Below are 19104 nucleotides of genomic sequence, written 5' to 3'. Positions count from 1 at the left end.
CACATAGTACACGAGGGTACCGTTCATTTCAATCACACAACCGCCAACACATGAGCCTGAAGCCCAGATTACAACTCCAATATCATTTCATGGCCACCACGAGGACCACATCTGTACCTTGGTGATTAATGTCCCATACCATTAACCGTACAATCAAGGTACAGCCAATACACACATTTCCATCACAGGAATCAATCAATGGATCACAACAAAGATATGAAACCATACTCAACAAGGAAGGATTACAATCTGACACCAACGATGGTCAACACTAGTTGCACTTCACAATAGGAAAGAACAAACCACACACACTAGCATTTCAACATCAAACTATCATGATTATCAAACGGGTAAACCAAACATAGTTCCGAAGAACATACAAGACTCATCATGGTTCAACGAATCACAAAGTTGAACACTTAGCACGATTCAAGACACCAAATCCTACATGGATTCCTACTCATCGTTCTAGACATATGAAACATCAAGGAGACACTCAAATAGCCCAACAAAACAACATCAGGAAGTCAAAACATCAATTACCGAGTCAAAAGAATCACGGGGAACAAATCCCCGAACAGCCACCAAAGTGTACCCCGCGGGTGGGGCCACGGGTGGACCTCCACCCGTGGTTCCGCCTGCGGGTACCACTGCCCACGAGGCTTGTACCCCGCGGGTGGGGCGGCGGGTAGACTACTGCCCGCCGTTCCGCCTGCGGGTACAGCCCTGTACCAAAAATAATCCCTTCGGGGATTTTCAACACCAAGTCCAAATTCAAGTCCAAAACACCCAAAATCTCACAAAATACAACAATATGACTTGAATCAAAGGAATATCTAAGCAATGGCATACAAGAACCCTAATAACCAGCTCTAGATATGCATTCCCACAAGACAATGCATCAAATCTCACATTTCATAGCAAAATCACAAGTAGAAGTCAAGAAATCATCATATAGGTAGGAAAATAGATTTTGTAAAGCATGGGTTACCTCTTGTAGCCTACTACTTCACTTTTCACACCCTTACAAACTTCTCTTAAGGCTCTCCTTCAACTCCAACTTCATAAACACACCAAAAGACAACAAAGATTCCATCTTTAGAAAAAGACACCTAAAAAGATACCAAAAAGACTAAGGGACCAAGGATCTTAGCCTCCCTTATGCTCAAGCTTAAGAAAGTATGAATCTTGGAGACCAACTTGAAGAATCTAGGATTGCCCAAACTTGGCTTGAAGAAGAAGCTAACAATTTTCTAGAGAGAAGGAGGAGCTTTTGTGTTTAGGGTGTTAGGGAAATGAAATGAAGGATGACTCTAGGTTAGCTTGGAACACAAACATAAGGTGAAAAGTCTTCTTTACCCCTACTAAAGTGGGAAGTGTAAGGATACAAGGGAACAATTCATAAAGCATAGAGTACAACCCTTTGACTTGGATTGACTAGTCAATCTCTAGTTCTCCGACTATTGGATTTTCAGGATTTTAGGAATACATTACCAATTAAGCTAGGATTAATTATCTAATTAATCCTTAAATAGATTTTTGGATTTACGGGGTTTCACAAAATGGATACACTATCTCATCAAATCTCACATGCCTGCACACAAAAATCTTGTTAGTCTGTAAGTCCATGCACCTATACCCCCGAAACGACTCAGGATATCCTAGAAAGACACAAGGAGAGGACCGATATGACATTTTGTAACGATTGTATGGTCTAAGATACGGAAAACATAGACGCCCAAAGACGCGAAGAAAATAGTAGGAAGGATAGGAGTTATGCAACTTTAAATGAGGACTGGAGTTATTTAACACAATGGATGACATTTTGTTGATTAAATAAACTGCAGTTTCAAAGGCAAAATCCTAGAATTTATATGAAATGGATGCACGGGCTAGGAGGGCTATACCCGTTTCAACTATGTGTCTATGTTTCCGTTCGACATGACCGTTTTGTTCATGAGTGTAGGCACAGGTCTGTCTATGAACAATACCTAATTGAACAAATGAATGATGCAACTTTTTATATTCAGCTCCTAGGTCAGATTGAATGGATTTGATTTTTCTATTAAAGGAGCGTTCAACCATTGTACGAAACATATCAAAGATGGTATACAGATCAGATTTTAATTTCATGGGAAAATACCAAGTGTAGCGGGTATAATCATCCACAAAAATGACAAAATAACGATAACCATCAATGGACAATAAAGAAGCTGGACTCCAAATATCTGTATATATTAAATCAAGAACACTAGTACTAGATGACTCAAAAAGTGGCAATGAGAGTCTAGCAGATTTGCCCAATTGACACGCATTACACAAACTAGAATTACAATGAATAGAATTACTAGACCCACTAACGGAACAAGACTAAAGAATACGATGCAAAACACGATGATGTGGATGTCCTAAACGATCATGCCACACCGACATAGATGTACGAGCATAAAGAAACGCGAAGAGAGACGAACTAATAATTGGAAGCCTGTATAGAACCCCAGAGCTATTGTGATCTAGCAGGAGGTTGAGTTAGGTAGTCTTTGGTTGTTTGGTAGAATGCTTGTTCAAGGGAATTGACTGCATCAAGGAAACTTAGATGATACTACTAAATAACCTAAGACAAGCGCTATAGATTTAATTTAATAGCAGCAATAGGAACTAGGAAAACCGACAAACTAAATAACACAAGCACAAGCGGTTGCATTTAATTTAGGAAAATATTCTACCCGAGTCCAATTATCACTAAGCCGTCAATAATTAACCCAGTTGCTACTGAATATTAGAGTAATTTGTAGCACAACATTATCTAATATAGCAAATAATTATATCAAATAAATAACTAGTAGGCCTCCCTAGCAATTAAATGACACAATTATTTCAAATAACTTAGAAGAATATTTAATACTCAAATGCATAAAAAATATATAATAAAAATAAATAAATAACCTTACAGCGTAATGAACTCCGGGGCTTCAATTCACTAAACCAAACAAGAAATTAGCCGCGAATGGACATTGATAACAACCTTAAAGAATATTCGAGAGGGGAAGAATGAACATTTTACAATAGGAAACTTCTTCTATTTATAGCATTCTAAAAATAACCTAAGCTATTCTCTACCACACAATTCCTACTTTTCCTCCGCACGTCCGAAGTCAGCTTCCACCATTTGCTTCGCATGAATTGAATATTTCTTCCAAAACAATATTTACCATCATTTTGCATGCATCTCCGTTGGACCAAACTACATTTGACATTAATATATATATTAAAATGCATATATGTACGTACGTAGTCTATATATTAGTGTATTCTATATTATATATATTAAATATATATATATATATATATGTTTAGTTTGTGCGCAATATATATATATATATATATATATATATATATATATATGTATACATTAGTATGTATTATATATATACTATATATTATATATATTATATATTATATATTATATTATATATTATATATAAAAAGAACTAATTATTAGATAATATTAAATAACCAATGCAAAATTATTATAAAGATGTACCTAAAATATGAGTGTAAAATGTGCATATCACACACCATAATTTAGGAATAGAGATACCTAGTACTTTGATCTCGCGCAGCAGTGAAACAATCCAAATTACCTCAGCACAAACATCAGCTAGAGCTTTATATTCTGCCTCAGTAGAAGATCTAGCAACAGTAATTTGTTTCTTGCAGACCCAAGACACAAGATTAGAGCCAAGAAACACAGTGAATCCACTTGTAGATTTCCAGTCCTCTGGACAGCCAGCCTAGTCAAAAGGCATGAATTTCCCTTGAAGAGGACTTTCTAACTCGTAAACCAAAAGTGACAGTTCCCTTAACATACCTCAAAACTCTCTTTAATTGCTCCCAATGTGAAACTGTAAGAGCATACATGTGTTGACATAATTGATTGACTGCAAAGGAAAGATCATGACGAGTGATAGTTAAATATTATAATGCACCAGCCAAACTCTTGTACTGCGTTGGATCATCGTACAATTATGCATTAAAACCCACGATTTTCGGAGCAGAAATAGGAGTAGATAGCTCTTTACATTCTTCCATTCCAGCACGTTTTAGAATTTCATTCATGTATCTTTGTTGTGAAAGCAAAATTCCATCATTGCATTTAACTGTCTCAATTCTTAGAACAAATCTAGGTTCACTAAGATCTCTAATTTTAAATGCAGTAGATAATTTTGACACTAATTGAGTAACTAGATCCTGATCACTCCCCATCATAAGTATATCACCCACATAAACTACCAAGTATACACAATCAGATCCTTTTGAGTAGTAAAACAAGGATACATCCGTTTTTTACGACTCAAAACCAACAGACAGTCAAAAAAGTGTGCAAACGATTAAACCAAGCCCTAGGTGCTTGTTTTAATCCGTAAAGAGACCTTTTTAGTAAGCAAACATGATTTGGATACTGAACATCAAAATAACCAGGTGGTTGCTTCATATACACAATTTTAGACAGATTTCCATTCAAGAATGCATTATGAACATCAAGTTGCCTAATGGTCCACCTAGATGATGAAGCTAGAGAAAGAAGTAACCTGACTGTGGTTGGTTTGACCATTGGACTAAAAGTATCAAAGAAATCGAGTCCCTGTACCTGATTGAACCCCTTTGCTACTAGTCTCGCTTTATGTCTTTCAATAGAGCCATCTGTCTTTCATTTTGTACGAGAGACCTGCTTACACCCAATAATATTCATACCTGCCTGTGAGGGTACAAGACACCATGTTTGATTCTGAAGAAGAGCATTAAACTCTTGATCCATAGCTTCACGCCATTCTGAATGCGTAACCACCTGAGTGTAACAAGTGGGATCTGTTGGACAAACCTGAACTATTAAAGCTGATCGGGGAGTCTGAGACCGACTACGAGTGCTCATCGCGTGAGTCCGGATGGTGGACTTCACGGATTTGCCCGAGTGCGGTCGTGATGCCGTGTAGCCGGTTAGACAGGCTGGTCGTTTGGCTCGTGCTTGGGTAAATTGGCTGGCTGGGTGGCGGGCTGTTGCGCTGAAGGCGGTGCGGCAATGTCGCCGCTGGGTGCGACGTCGATGCTGCCGTGAGGCTGCCCAGGCGGGGTAGTGACGGTGGCGGTAGGGTAAAACAGCGATTCAGCCCATGGATTTATCTATACTGGTTGAGATGCCTGCAAGGTATTTTTAGTAGCAAAGGTGTAACACCCCCGATTTTCATGCCATTTTAAATCTTAAATACGTAAGGTAATGTAACTAACAGATATCATAAACGTAAGCAACAGCGGAAGTCTTATATAAAAGAAAAAAAAAAAAAAAAGGGAAAACCAATGAGTGTTATGCCACATCCACCTCAACATGAATGAACAGGCAAGTCTAAAACCAACAAAACTATCTTGTTCAACAACCGTGGCACACAGGCCAAAACACTAACTATACTGTTCAAGGGAGCTAAACTACCAACAGCTATCGCACTCGCCATATCTACTCAAGACCTGTAAAGAACATAAAGAAAGGGGACGACGCCCGGTCAGCGAATATTGCTGGTCACCCATCAATACGCGTTAAGTAGCATATATAGATAGTATAATACAAAATCATTTTTGAAACGAAATACAGTATATATCAGTTCAAAGCCATAGAGAAAAGTCAACTGCAAAGACTCTGTTTCACTCTCAAAAAGGAAAAGGGAAATCAATATCCCAAGACAACATCAAGACAAGAACAAACAACAGTACAACTCAACACAGCTCAAGATGAAATCTACTGATCACAAAGTAGAAAAACATCAAGACAAAGACAACAACAATAACAAGTACAACTCGAGGTGTATTCTACTGATCACAAAGTAGAATACCACTCGACATGCTCAACAGAAAAGGATAGACATCCACACATTGGCACTACATGCCACAGTGACACTTCATGTCACCAGTTCCAACCTTATGCCCTGTTCCAACCTTATGGCTACCCCCGGCCTTATTACAGTTCCAACCATTACCTCCGAGAACCCCAGTACTTCTGAGTCCAACCTTATGCCTCCGGGAGCCGTCATTCCCCCGCCAAAATTTCCGCCAGCACATAGTACACGAGGGTACCGTTCATTTCAATCACACAGCCGCCAACACATGAGCCTGAAGCCCAGATTACAACTCCAATATCATTTCATGGCCACCAAGAGGACCACATCTGTACCTTGGTGATTAATGTCCCATACCATTAACCGTACAATCAAGGTACAGCCAATACACACATTTCCATCACAGGAATTAATCAATGGATCACAACAAAGATATGAAACCATACTCAACAAGGAAGGATTACAATCTGACACCAACGATGGTCAACACTAGTTGCACTTCACAATAGGAAAGAACAAACCACACACACTAGCATTTCAACATCAAACTATCATGATTATCAAACGGGTAAACCAAACATAGTTCCGAAGAACATACAAGACTCATCATGGTTCAACGAATCACAAAGTTGAACACTTAGCACGATTCAAGACACCAAATCCTACATGGATTCCTACTCATCATTCTAGACATATGAAACATCAAGGAGACACTCAAATAGCCCAACAAAACAACATCAGGAAGTCAAAACATCAATTACCGAGTCAAAAGAATCACGGGGAACAAATCCCCGAACAGCCACCAAAGTGTACCCCGCGGGTGGGGCCACGGGTGGACCTCCACCCGTGGTTCCGCCTGCGGGTACCACTGCCCACGAGGCTTGTACCCCGCGGGTGGGGCGGCGGGTAGACCACTGCCCGCCGTTCCGCCTGCGGGTACAGCCCTGTACCAAAAATAATCCCTTCGGGGATTTTCAACACCAAGTCCAAATTCAAGTCCAAAACACCCAAAATCTCACAAAATACAACAATATGACTTGAATCAAAGGAATATCTAAGCAATGGCATACAAGAACCCTAATAACCAGCTCTAGATATGCATTCCCACAAGACAATGCATCAAATCTCACATTTCATAGCAAAATCACAAGTAGAAGTCAAGAAATCATCATATAGGTAGGAAAATAGATTTTGTAAAGCATGGGTTACCTCTTGTAGCCTACTACTTCACTTTTCACACCCTTACAAACTTCTCTTAAGGCTCTCCTTCAACTCCAACTTCATAAACACACCAAAAGACAACAAAGATTCCATCTTTAGAAAAAGACACCTAAAAAGATACCAAAAAGACTAAGGGACCAAGGATCTTAGCCTCCCTTATGCTCAAGCTTAAGAAAGTATGAATCTTGGAGACCAACTTGAAGAATCTAGGATTACCCAAACTTGGCTTGAAGAAGAAGCTAACAATTTTCTAGAGAGAAGGAGGAGCTTTTGTGTTTAGGGTGTTAGGGAAATGAAATGAAGGATGACTCTAGGTTAGCTTCACAAACATAAGGTGAAAAGTCTTCTTTACCCCTACTAAAGTGGGAAGTGTAAGGATACAAGGGAACAATTCATAAAGCATAGAGTACAACCCTTTGACTTGGATTGACTAGTCAATCTCTAGTTCTCCGACTATTGGATTTTCAGGATTTTAGGAATACATTACCAATTAAGCTAGGATTAATTATCTAATTAATCCTTAAATAGATTTTTGGATTTACGGGGTTTCACAAAATGGATACACTATCTCATCAAATCTCACATGCCTGCACACAAAAATCTTGTTAGTCTGTAAGTCCATGCACCTATACCCCCGAAACGACTCAGGATATCCTAGAAAGACACAAGGAGAGGACCGATATGACATTTTGTAACGATTGTATGGTCTAAGATACGGAAAACATAGACGCCCAAAGACGCGAAGAAAATAGTAGGAAGGATAGGAGTTATGCAACTTTAAATGAGGACTGGAGTTATTTAACACAATGGATGACATTTTGTTGATTAAATAAACTGCAGTTTCAAAGGCAAAATCCTAGAATTTATATGAAATGGATGCACGGGCTAGGAGGGCTATACCCGTTTCAACTATGTGTCTATGTTTCCGTTCGACATGACCGTTTTGTTCATGAGTGTAGGCACAGGTCTGTCTATGAACAATACCTAATTGAACAAATGAATGATGCAACTTTTTATATTCAGCTCCTAGGTCAGATTGAATGGATTTGATTTTTCTATTAAAGGAGCGTTCAACCATTGTACGAAACATATCAAAGATGGTATACAGATCAGATTTTAATTTCATGGGAAAATACCAAGTGTAGCGGGTATAATCATCCACAAAAATGACAAAATAACGATAACCATCAATGGACAATAAAGAAGCTGGACTCCAAATATCTGTATATATTAAATCAAGAACACTAGTACTAGATGACTCAAAAAGTGGCAATGAGAGTCTAGCAGATTTGCCCAATTGACACGCATTACACAAACTAGAATTACAATGAATAGAATTACTAGACCCACTAACGGAACAAGACTAAAGAATACGATGCAAAACACGATGATGTGGATGTCCTAAACGATCATGCCACACCGACATAGATGTACGAGCATAAAGAAACGCGAAGAGAGACGAACTAATAATTGGAAGCCTGTATAGAACCCCAGAGCTATTGTGATCTAGCAGGAGGTTGAGTTAGGTAGTCTTTGGTTGTTTGGTAGAATGCTTGTTCAAGGGAATTGACTGCATCAAGGAAACTTAGATGATTATAAAGTTCATCATCATACAATAAAGTCTCATCTCGTTCTGGTTGGGAAGAAGATACTACAGTAATCATGTCCGCAATGTTTCCGAAAATTATCTTAATTATTTCGCCTCTAGTCCTTGTGTTTCCTATCTTAGCCATCACCCCAGCAAACTCAACCACTGTGTCAGCCATTCGATTCAGCACAGAAGTAATCTTTTTTAGTGATTCATTTGATTGATTGCCCTCCTTAGGACCACCACTTCTCTCAGGTATGCTTTCTTCTTTATTCATATCTTCTTCCATTTGAAGTTCGTCCAGTATCTTTCCCCGTCCAAATCTTCCCAAAAATATCTCTGCTTTGATAATTCTTTTTTTAATGGCTTCTTCCATCCAAGCCGTTATTGCAGGGTACTTCCTTTGAATCTTCTCGCCTTTGAATTCCATTCTGTCAAGGTATGTTAACTGTTTTTGAAACAATAACAACAATAATTAGTAATATTTTATCATTAGTTGTAGTAGTGTGTAGATTAATGAGAAAATTATTATAAATGCATATTAAGATATTACCATAAAAAACAGCGAAGGAACAATGAAATAGGTATCCGGGTTATCCTTCCAAGCCTCAACTGCGTTTACCAAAGATCTGAATGTGCAATGACACCAATTCAAGTCTTTCAGCTTTGAAACATCAATCATGGAGTACAAAATTTTGTAGGTTGCCTTTGTGCTTTAGTTTTCTTTTATCAAGCTGGATACCAGCAGCGCAATGAAATCTCTTTTAAACATATCTCCACTATCTCCTCTCTCAACAATAGCCAATGTCATTGTATTTGTCACCGGAGAACCTTTAGTTATTCCTCACCGCTCTTTCCAATCTGCCAACAATTTTTTATATTCCTCAGTTTCATTCTCAGAAGAAGCCTCAATCATAGGGATTTCCCCTTTTGGAAGGTTCATTGTGCTATGTACATCATCCTCCAACAGCTGCATATCATTGTTTTCTAACATCAATGAGCATTCATAGATATCAAACCTCTCGACAAGATATCTAATTAGCCTGCTATCCCACTCGAATACTGTCATCTTTAACATCTCACCAAAACCAATGTCTTGAACTGCTCTTTGTTGATTTGGTGTTAGTGATGAAATTAGGGACCGAAAATACTTGGGTGACATTCTGGTCGGTATGTAGCCCATCTTAGCAGAATTCTTTGTTTTTTTGTACATTTTCTTCTCAGCTTGGGGGTTCACTGTTGCTTTGCGCTTGGGCGCTCTTTTTTCTGTTTTCCTGCTTCCTGTGCAGCGGGTTCTGGTCCAGATGGTATTGTTTGTTCATTTTCAGTTGGTGTTGGTTTAGGTGCAGATTTGTGTGGTGGCTTTACGTTTCTTTGTTGGTTTTTTTGTTGTGATCCATTGATTGATTCCTGTGATGAAGGAATGAAGGGATGAAGGGATAAATAAAGGGATAAATGAATTCAAGTGTAAATGAATTGATGTAATGAGGTGCATTACAAAGAAAATACATTAAGCTATTTATACAATCAAATTGGGAGAGAAATGAGGGCATGCGGCAATACAAAGAGGAGAACCGCAATGAACAGAGCGAACGTGTGAGGCGCATGTGATATGGTGCTGCTGCATGGTGACATCATGTTGGTCAGACATCATGTTGGTCTACAAGGATTTTGAGCCACACATTATTTTCCTAACAATTATTATTATTATTATTATTATTATTATTTATTATTATTATTATTATTATTATTATTTATTATTATTATTATTATTATTATTATTATTATTATTGCTTTTGTTGTTGTTGTTGTTGTTGTAATTTGATTATTTGAAAAATTCACAAAAAGTTTAATAAATTCGCCAGTTTAACATTTTATATTTTCAAAATACTAAAAATATTATTTAATAACTTAACAATTTGCTCCAAACTGCTAAAAACTAAAACAACTCATATGCATTTTGGGTTAATCTATCTCAAACCCCCTAATAAATTAAAAACAAATTAAAAAAAAAACTAAAATAAGAAGCCATTAAGATAATGTTTCTTAAATAAGATCCTTTTGACACGTTGGGCTTAAATAGGTTGAGAAAGTTTACATGTAACAGGGTCAATCGAATAGTTATGCGGTGGAACTGGCAAGGTGGACACAGTTCTATGTTCATAATTACTGAACTATATGTTCATTATTATAAAGCTATAAATTCATAATCTTTGAACTTCTTATTTATAATTATTGAACTCTATATTCATAATTGCAGAACTCTATGTTCATAATTACTAAACTATATGTTCATAATTATAATGATATATATTCATAATTTTTTAACTTCATATTCACAATTATTGAATCTCTATATTCATAATTACATAACTATATGTTCATAATTATGTTGACAACACTATCTTCATAATTATAGAACTATATGTTCATAATTTTTGAACTATATATTCATAATTATGAACAAGTTTTGAACCGTGTCTACCTTTCAAGCTGGACACGTTCCACAACATAATTTGTCGGGTCAATAGGACTAAAAAAAACATTTGGACATTTCAATACTTGCCTACATTGATGGGCAAGCAATTATATGCATTGCTCCTCTTGTAAACAATATTTTCATTAAGTCACTTTAATGTGGTGCAAGTTTAATTGAGCACTTTATGACTATTAAGGGGTAGCATTAATGTTGTAACAGAAATAACGACGTTTTCTGTTACAAAGCCTATATTGATGGCATATAAGGCTATAAAAGTAAAGGTCCTGCCACTGCTCCGGAACACTTGAAATACACCATCTATATTGTCTGGAGATTAAGTGGGAGACATTGTTACTCTACACAAGTTGCTACTAGATGATTTACAATGCAATGCACCAAACGTATCAACTATGGCTGGAGTTTTGCTTGATCCTTACGCTTCCGCTATGAGGTTAGATCATTACAAGTATTTGATTGTATATTTATTCTAATACTTCTTATATAGAGGAGCTCAAGAGCTCCTCTTTCCAAACATTTTCAATGTGGGATCAAAATGATCCCACATCATTTACAAAGGGGAGCCACCTTTGTCTTCTAATTTTTTTTTTTAATTTTAATTTTATTTTGTATATAGTTTTGTTTCGATTATTATTATTATTGTTATTGTTGTTGTTCTTGTTGTTATTATTATTTTAATTTTATTTTGTATATAGTTTTGTTGTTTAGATTATTATTATTATTATTATTATTATTATTATTATTATTATTATTATTATTATTGTTGTTGTTGTTGTTGTTGTTGTTGTTATAGTTATTATTTTAATTTTAATTTAATTTTATTATTACATTAATACATAGGATTTTTTTTATACTTGAACAATAATATTATCAATTATATTATAGAATATAATACCGTACAAAATATTACCAATTAATAGATTTTATTGAATTTCCATTTGACATTTACTTACCAAATAAGCTTTACTACAAATAATAATATTCTTCTTCCCATATATATATATATATATATATATATATATATATATATATATATATATATATATATATATATATATAGAGTTAATTCCATTTTTGGTCCTAGACTTATTAGGGTGTCGACAATTTTCATCCTTCATAATTAAAATTGCCATTTAGTAGCCACCGTTATTCAACGGTGGACACTTTTGCTGCTCTGTGAACTTCTCCGTCTCTTGGCCGTCTATGAGAAGGGCAAACAGGTCTTTTAATTGGTCTTCTTCTCTAAGCGTATTAGTCAACTGATATTTACTTGTACTCCACAACTTAGACGAACAGAACCAGCTCAGAACTGCGAAGACCACAGTAACCCTTATCTTCTCGAAGGCGAAGGCGAATGCGAAGGCGAGGACGTAGGGAGCAAGCACAATGGAAGGCGTCAGACGAGGCGACAACAATACCCCCGGTAATTTTGGATTTTTATGCGTTGTATGTATACGTATGCGAATAATAGCGAAACCCTAGGTGAATTTGAGTGTTGTGTGTATGTAGTGAACATAATAGTTGCAAAATCGTATGTGTTTTGTTAATGTGTGGTAAAATATGAAATAGGTTGATTTGTTATGCTTGTTGGTGGTATATATAGTGTGAGTTGTGGGAGTTGTGGGTATATAATGAACTGATAAAGTGCAATTTCCTTAGCTTTAAATATTCTGTACATGTCAGCGGTTGTTTGTTGTTTGATATACATATGCTTTGAATGGTGTGGGTGGTGTTTCACTTTAAATGCAGTACATCTCCATTTGTTTTTGTATTCAAAGGGGGGCCACATGGGGCAGTAGCTTTTTTTTTCTTTGAAAGGGGACCACAATTTGCTTTGTCTGTTTATCTGTTTTGTTGCTTTGTTGACTTATAATAAGTAAACTGTTTTAAATTGCTACATAGATGGAGGAAGTAACACAGCTAAATTCAATCTGAAGTTAAGACATGGTGGTCGTCTTAAGACACATGGAATTGGATATATTTGGATATATTGGAGGGGTTGTTAACAGTTTTCATTTAGACATTGATTTGTGGGGCATGATGACTCTTAGGGATACAGTTGAGGAGTTGGGATACAATATGTTAGACACCTTTAAATATTTCACCCCTACTGGTAGTGACACCCTATTTGAAATAAGTAATGATAGCGATTGTTGGGCTATTTGCGATGTTGGAATGTTTCCCAAAGAGATTGAGGTTTGGGTAGTAGGTGGTGTAGAAGGTGATGATGAAGCACCATCAGTAGAAAGTGAGGGTGATGAAGAATCTGGGGATTTTTTAGATGACTTTGAGAACAGTGCTGATGAAGTGGGAAATGATGACCAAGAGTTTGAGGCCAATGTTGATAACAATGTGGAGTTTGATGGGGTAAGAGAAAGTGGACAACCTGTAGCTGGGGTAAGAGAAAGTGAACAACATGTTGATGGGGACAGTACTAGGGTTGTAGACAATGATCATGGTCTACAATTGTCTGATGAAGATAGTGGTAAGGACAGTGATGAAGAAGGCAAAATGAAATGGCCAGAATTTAGGTCTACCACTCAAATGCGTACCCCAAAATTCTGTGTTGGTTTAACATTTGCATCAAAGGTAGAATTCAAAGATGCAGTCCATAATTATGGTTTCAACAATGGTAAGGAATTGAAGTTTATTAGGAATGACAAAGAGAGGGTCTATGTTAGATGTAAACAAGTTGGTTGCCCTTTCAGAATTAATCTTTGGAAAGTTAAAAATGCCTTGTCATGGAGAATTGCCAGTTATAATGAATTGCATGATGGCTGTGGTTGGGTTTATGAGAACACCATGGTTAAATCAACTAGGATTGCAAAGAGATGGATGAAAGAGATTGGTGGCAACAGCAACTGGACCACTGCAGAATTTAGAGAGAGGGTTAAAGCAGATGAGGGGTTTGATTTGTCCACCAAGCAAGCCTATAGAGCTATGAGAAAGGCAAAGGAAGTCATTGAAGGTGAAGCTATTGAATTTTTCAACAAAATATGGAGCTACAAGTTGGAGATTGAAAAAACAAACCCTAACACCACATGCAAGGTGAAGGTAAGTGACTTACTATATGATGGAAAACCTAGGTTTCTAAGGATGTATTTCTGCTGGGAGGCTTCAAAGGATGGATATAAGTTCTGTAGGAAGCTAATTGGAGTTGATGGTTGTCATCACAAAAAAAAAATTTGGAGGTCAATTATTAACAGTTATTGGGATTGATGGGAATGACAGTATCTTCCCACTGGCTTATGCCATTGTTGAAGGAGAAACCAAGGATTCATGGATCTGGTTCTTGAATTTCATTAAAACAGACCTAGAAATCACTCGAGAAGCACAACACCAGCTTACATTTATCTCAGGTATAAACATTTATCTCATACCAGTGTAATCTATTATACTCTCCTTATCTGTAATATGTTTTCTGTTTTTAAATTGGTTGCAGACAAACAAAAAGGGCTTCTACCAGCTTTTGAATAAGTGTTTCCATATGTCTCACATAGATTTTGTGTGAGGCATCTTCATGGGAACATGAAGCTTGCAGGATTTCAAGGCAAAGCAATGAAGGATGCACTCTGGACAGCAGCCAAGGCAACTACAGTTAACAGCTTCAGAGAAGCTATGTTAGAACTCAGGAAGTTGGATGAAGAGGCTTATCAGTGGCTAGGAGATAAACACCCTTCATAATGGTCAAGGTCACATTTTACTCCCTTTGCTAGAAGTGATGCCTTAGTTAACAACATTTCTGAAAGTTTCAATGCCCTTATAGTAGATGCAAGGAAACAACCTCTGATTTCTTGTCTAGAAAGTATTAGGAAATTATTGATGACAAAGTTCTTTGAAAATAAACAAAAACCTGTGAAATGGAAAGGTCTTTTCTGTCCTAACATAATGAAAAAGATAGAATCTATTGAGAAGGATGCCAGTGGGTGTTTAGGGAATCAAGCAGATGAAAACTTATTTGAGATAAGGTGCATGTCAGTGTTAGGGGGGATAGAGCAGCATTCTGTGGATTTGTTTAGGGGTACTTGTAGCTGTAGAAAGTGGGACTTAACAGGGATACCATGTAAGCATGTTGTGAGTGCCATTTGGATTAGACATGGTAATGGTCCAGTACATCATTATGTAGACCCTTGTTACACTATTACCAACTACTTGAATACATATGAGGGAAGGATTAAGCCACTGGCTGGTCCTAAAGAATGGCCCATTTCAAACCAAGAACCACCATTGCCACCTCTGTACAATAGCAAGCCTGGAAGACCAAGAAAGTTGAGGAAGAGAGGCAGAGATGAAATGACCAAAGATGGCACACATGTTAACCCAAGTTTGCTTGTTAAGCATTGCAAGAAATGCAACAAAATAGGCCATAACTCTAGGACATGCCCAGATGATCCAACTACAAGTCAAAGAAAGGTAATGTTGACTGATTATGTAGCTGGCATTAATGTTTTATTATCTTCTCTGATTATTACCAGATGATCCAGCATTGCAGTAATTTTTTGTTTTTCTTCTCTGATTATGTAGCTGGCTCCAAAGAAAAAAAGGAACAGAAAGAAGAAAAATGTTGCTGCCCCACCAATTCAACCTTGTGCCTCCTCACAAGCATCTTCAGGTTTAATAGAAGAAAATGTAGATTTCTGGAATGAAGCAGCAGATTTTGCAGCTTTGTTTGACCACAATGCACCTGTGGCAGGTTTGGTTGGCACTCAGCATGAAGAAATCTCTATAACTCAGCCAGAAGGTATCTTTGGGATCACTCAGCAACCAATCACCCCATCTCAGGCACCAAGCATGACTCAACCACCTCAAGCACCAGTCAGGCCACCTCAAGCACCAGTCAGACCACCTCTGGCACCAATCAGAAGACCTAAGGCACCAATCAGAAGACCTCAAGCACTCAATATACCTGCTCTGGCACCATCTCAGACTCAGCCACCAATCAGGCCACCTCAAGTACTCAATATACCTGCTCTGGCACCATCTAAGACTCAGCCACCAATCAGGCCACCTCAAGCACTCAATATACCTGCTCTGGCACCATCTCAGACTCAGCCACCAATCAGGCCACCTCAAGCACCAAGCATACCACCTTAGGCACCAATCAGGTCTACATTAGGGTTAAAATCAAAATCAAAATCAAAGAAGATGAAGAATACCTCTGACACACCTGTTCGTAGGAGGACAAGATCCACAACAACTCTCAAGTGTAGGTTCACCAACACATCTGACACACCTCTAAACATTGAGTAAACTTGACTTCTAGACTGATGTTTTGGTACTGTGATACTGAAATTGGTTGTATGTATGCATATATTCTGGATTTAGTTTTTGGTAAGCTACTGTGAAACTCAAACTTGGATGTAGCTTATGTTTTGGTACTGTGAAACTGCTTGTATCTATGCATATATTGTGGTACAGAATCTGGATTGGTTTTTTGCTACATTGATGAACTTAATCAATTTGGAATGACATGCCTTGTATGGCTATATTCTGAACATGGATCTCTTTTATTTTATGTTCTTTGATATGCCTTAGAATTGCTACTTTTTTGGGCATTACCACTACCACATTCCTTAAAATATGAACAAGTAACATTGGAATAATGCGATAACAGTTACCATTGCTTAAAAGATGAACAAGTAACATTGTCATAACACATAGAATTACGATTGCGATAACAGTTACCATTACCAAATTCATTACAATTACCATTGTCAAATTCATTACAATGCATAACACCGCCATACACAAAAAAGCAAAACATAACACTCCTTATGTCAAAACACACAGTGCATAACACTTATGGGAGCAAATACACCTCATTCTTAAAACCTAACCTCTCATTTTTTTCCATTACCACTGGTAAAATAAGCAATTAACAATACAATAAGCCCACATACAACAAGCAGCTTCATTGAACTACATCTTTTGCTCCTACGCATATCCTTCAAATCACCATCTTCCCCTCTTGGAACACTTCTAGGCTTTGATTTTAATTTTGCTATTTCTTCTTCACATTTGTTAATTCTCTTCAGAAGCCCTGGTATAATCCTCTTAGACCTAGGGCACATTGGAGGATCATACCACTTCACAAACGTATAGCTACATCCATCCTGAAAATTTGCAACAATGGCAATCAAAACCACTACAAACAATTATAACTTCCAGTAAATTAATTTAATGCACTCTGCAAAAACAAAAACAAAATTTGAAAGCCAAAAAAAAAAAAAAAAAAAAAAAACCAATTACGAATTTCAGTATTAACCTTACATCCCGAGCATTCCCAGTACCTCCTACCGGGGTTGTCATTTGTCCATGATGTTCTCAAACTCAGTTCTTGACCACATTCGCAAACTTCGGTTGAAATCCATTCCCCATACATATAAGTCTTTCTCGTTGTTGAAGAACTCGAAGAATGACTGCGTACTACCTTCGATCCTTCCATTGAGAATTTCAGAATGATTGCCCTAACCCTAAACCTGTTCTGTTGATCGACATACACTCAAGTGAAGGAAGAAATATAAGGAAGAGAAGAAGACCAATTAAAAGACCTGTTTGCCCTTCTCATAGACGGCCAAGAGACGGAGAAGTTCACAGAGGAGCAAAAGTGTGAATTTCATAATGATTCCCCTAACCCTAACCCTGTTCTGTTGATCGACATACACTCAAGTGAAGGAAGAAATATAAGGAAGAGAAGAAGACCAATTAAAAGACCTGTTTGCCCTTCTCATAGACGGCCAAGAGACGGAGAAGTTCACAGAGGAGCAAAAGTGTCCACCGTTGAATAACGGTGGCTACTAAATGGCAATTTTTAGGACGAAGAAGAAGAAGAAGAAGAAGAAGAAGAAGAAGAAGAAGAAGAAGAAGAAGAAGAAGAAGAAGAAGAAGAAGAAGAAGAAGAAGAAGAAGAAGAATAAGAAGAAGAAGAAGAAGAAGAAGAAGAAGAAGAAGAAGAAGAAGAAGAAGAAGAAGAAGAAGAAGAAGAAGAAGAAAGAAGAAGAAGAAGAAAGAAGAAGAAGAAGAAGAAGAAGAAGAAGAAGAAGAAGAAGAAGAAGAAGAAGAAGAAGAAGAAGAAGAAGAAGAAGAAAGAAGAAGAAGAAGAAGAAGAAGAAGAAGAAGAAGAAGAAGAAGAAGAAGAAGAAAGAAGAAGAAGAAGAAGAAGAAGAAGAAGAAGAAGAAGAAGAAGAAGAGAAGAAGAGGAAGAAGAGGAAGAAGAGGAAGAAGAGGAAGAAGAGGAAGAAGAGGAAGAAGAGGAAGAAGAGGAAGAAGAGGAAGAAGAGGAAGAAGAGGAAGAAGAGGAAGAAGAGGAAGAAGAGGAAGAAGAGGAAGAAGAGGAAGAAGAGGAAGAAGAAGAAGAAGAGGAAGAAGAGGAAGAAGAAGAAGAAGAAGAAGAAGAGGAAGAAGAAGAAGAAGAGGAAGAAGAAGAAGAAGAAGAAGAAGAAGAAGAAGAAGAAGAAGAAGAAGAAGAAGAAGAAGAAGAAGAAGAAGAAGAAGAAGAAGAAGAAGAAGAAGAAGAAGAAAGAGCATGATGCCATGACCCACAAAGAGCGTGTCGTGGCCCTTCTCCATCAACGAAATCAAATGATTGAAGAGGGTTTTTCATTCATGAAGGCTCAGCTGGTTACCGTGAATCAGAGGCTGGACATGCTGGAAGCTAGCTCTAGCCGAGGTAGAGCCGAGGAAGCTTCTGATGAGGATGCCGAGGATTCGGAGGATGATTCCTCTTAGGCTGGAGTTGGTGGTAAGCTCGTTTCTTTCCTTGTTTGTTTTGTTTGCCGGCTTGGTGGTTGTTGCTTGTTTAGTTGTGCGTTTAGTGGTGCTCTCTTGTTTGCTTTGGTTGTTAGCTTGTTGTTTAAGTGGTTTGTTTAGTTGCTTTGCCTCGTTTGAGTTAGTTTGTTCGTGGCTTATGATTA

At 37.4% G+C, this 19104-nt stretch overlaps 1 protein-coding gene across 1 annotated transcript; it reads left to right on the top strand.

Moving 5' to 3' along the window:
• The first annotated feature begins 13135 nt into the window (after positions 1-13135).
• On the top strand, positions 13136-14487 carry LOC109187013. Its single transcript, XM_019337174.1, has 2 exons — positions 13136-14330; positions 14423-14487. The coding sequence occupies exons 1-2, from the start codon at positions 13136-13138 to the stop codon at positions 14485-14487; spliced, it is 1260 nt and encodes a 419-aa protein (XP_019192719.1).
• The last annotated feature ends 4617 nt before the right edge of the window (positions 14488-19104 follow it).

Source organism: Ipomoea nil, unplaced genomic scaffold, assembly GCF_001879475.1.
Source record: "Ipomoea nil cultivar Tokyo-kokei standard unplaced genomic scaffold, Asagao_1.1 scaffold1416, whole genome shotgun sequence".
In the NCBI taxonomy this organism is placed as follows: Eukaryota; Viridiplantae; Streptophyta; class Magnoliopsida; order Solanales; family Convolvulaceae; genus Ipomoea; species Ipomoea nil.
This window is presented reverse-complemented; position numbering and strand designations above follow the sequence as displayed.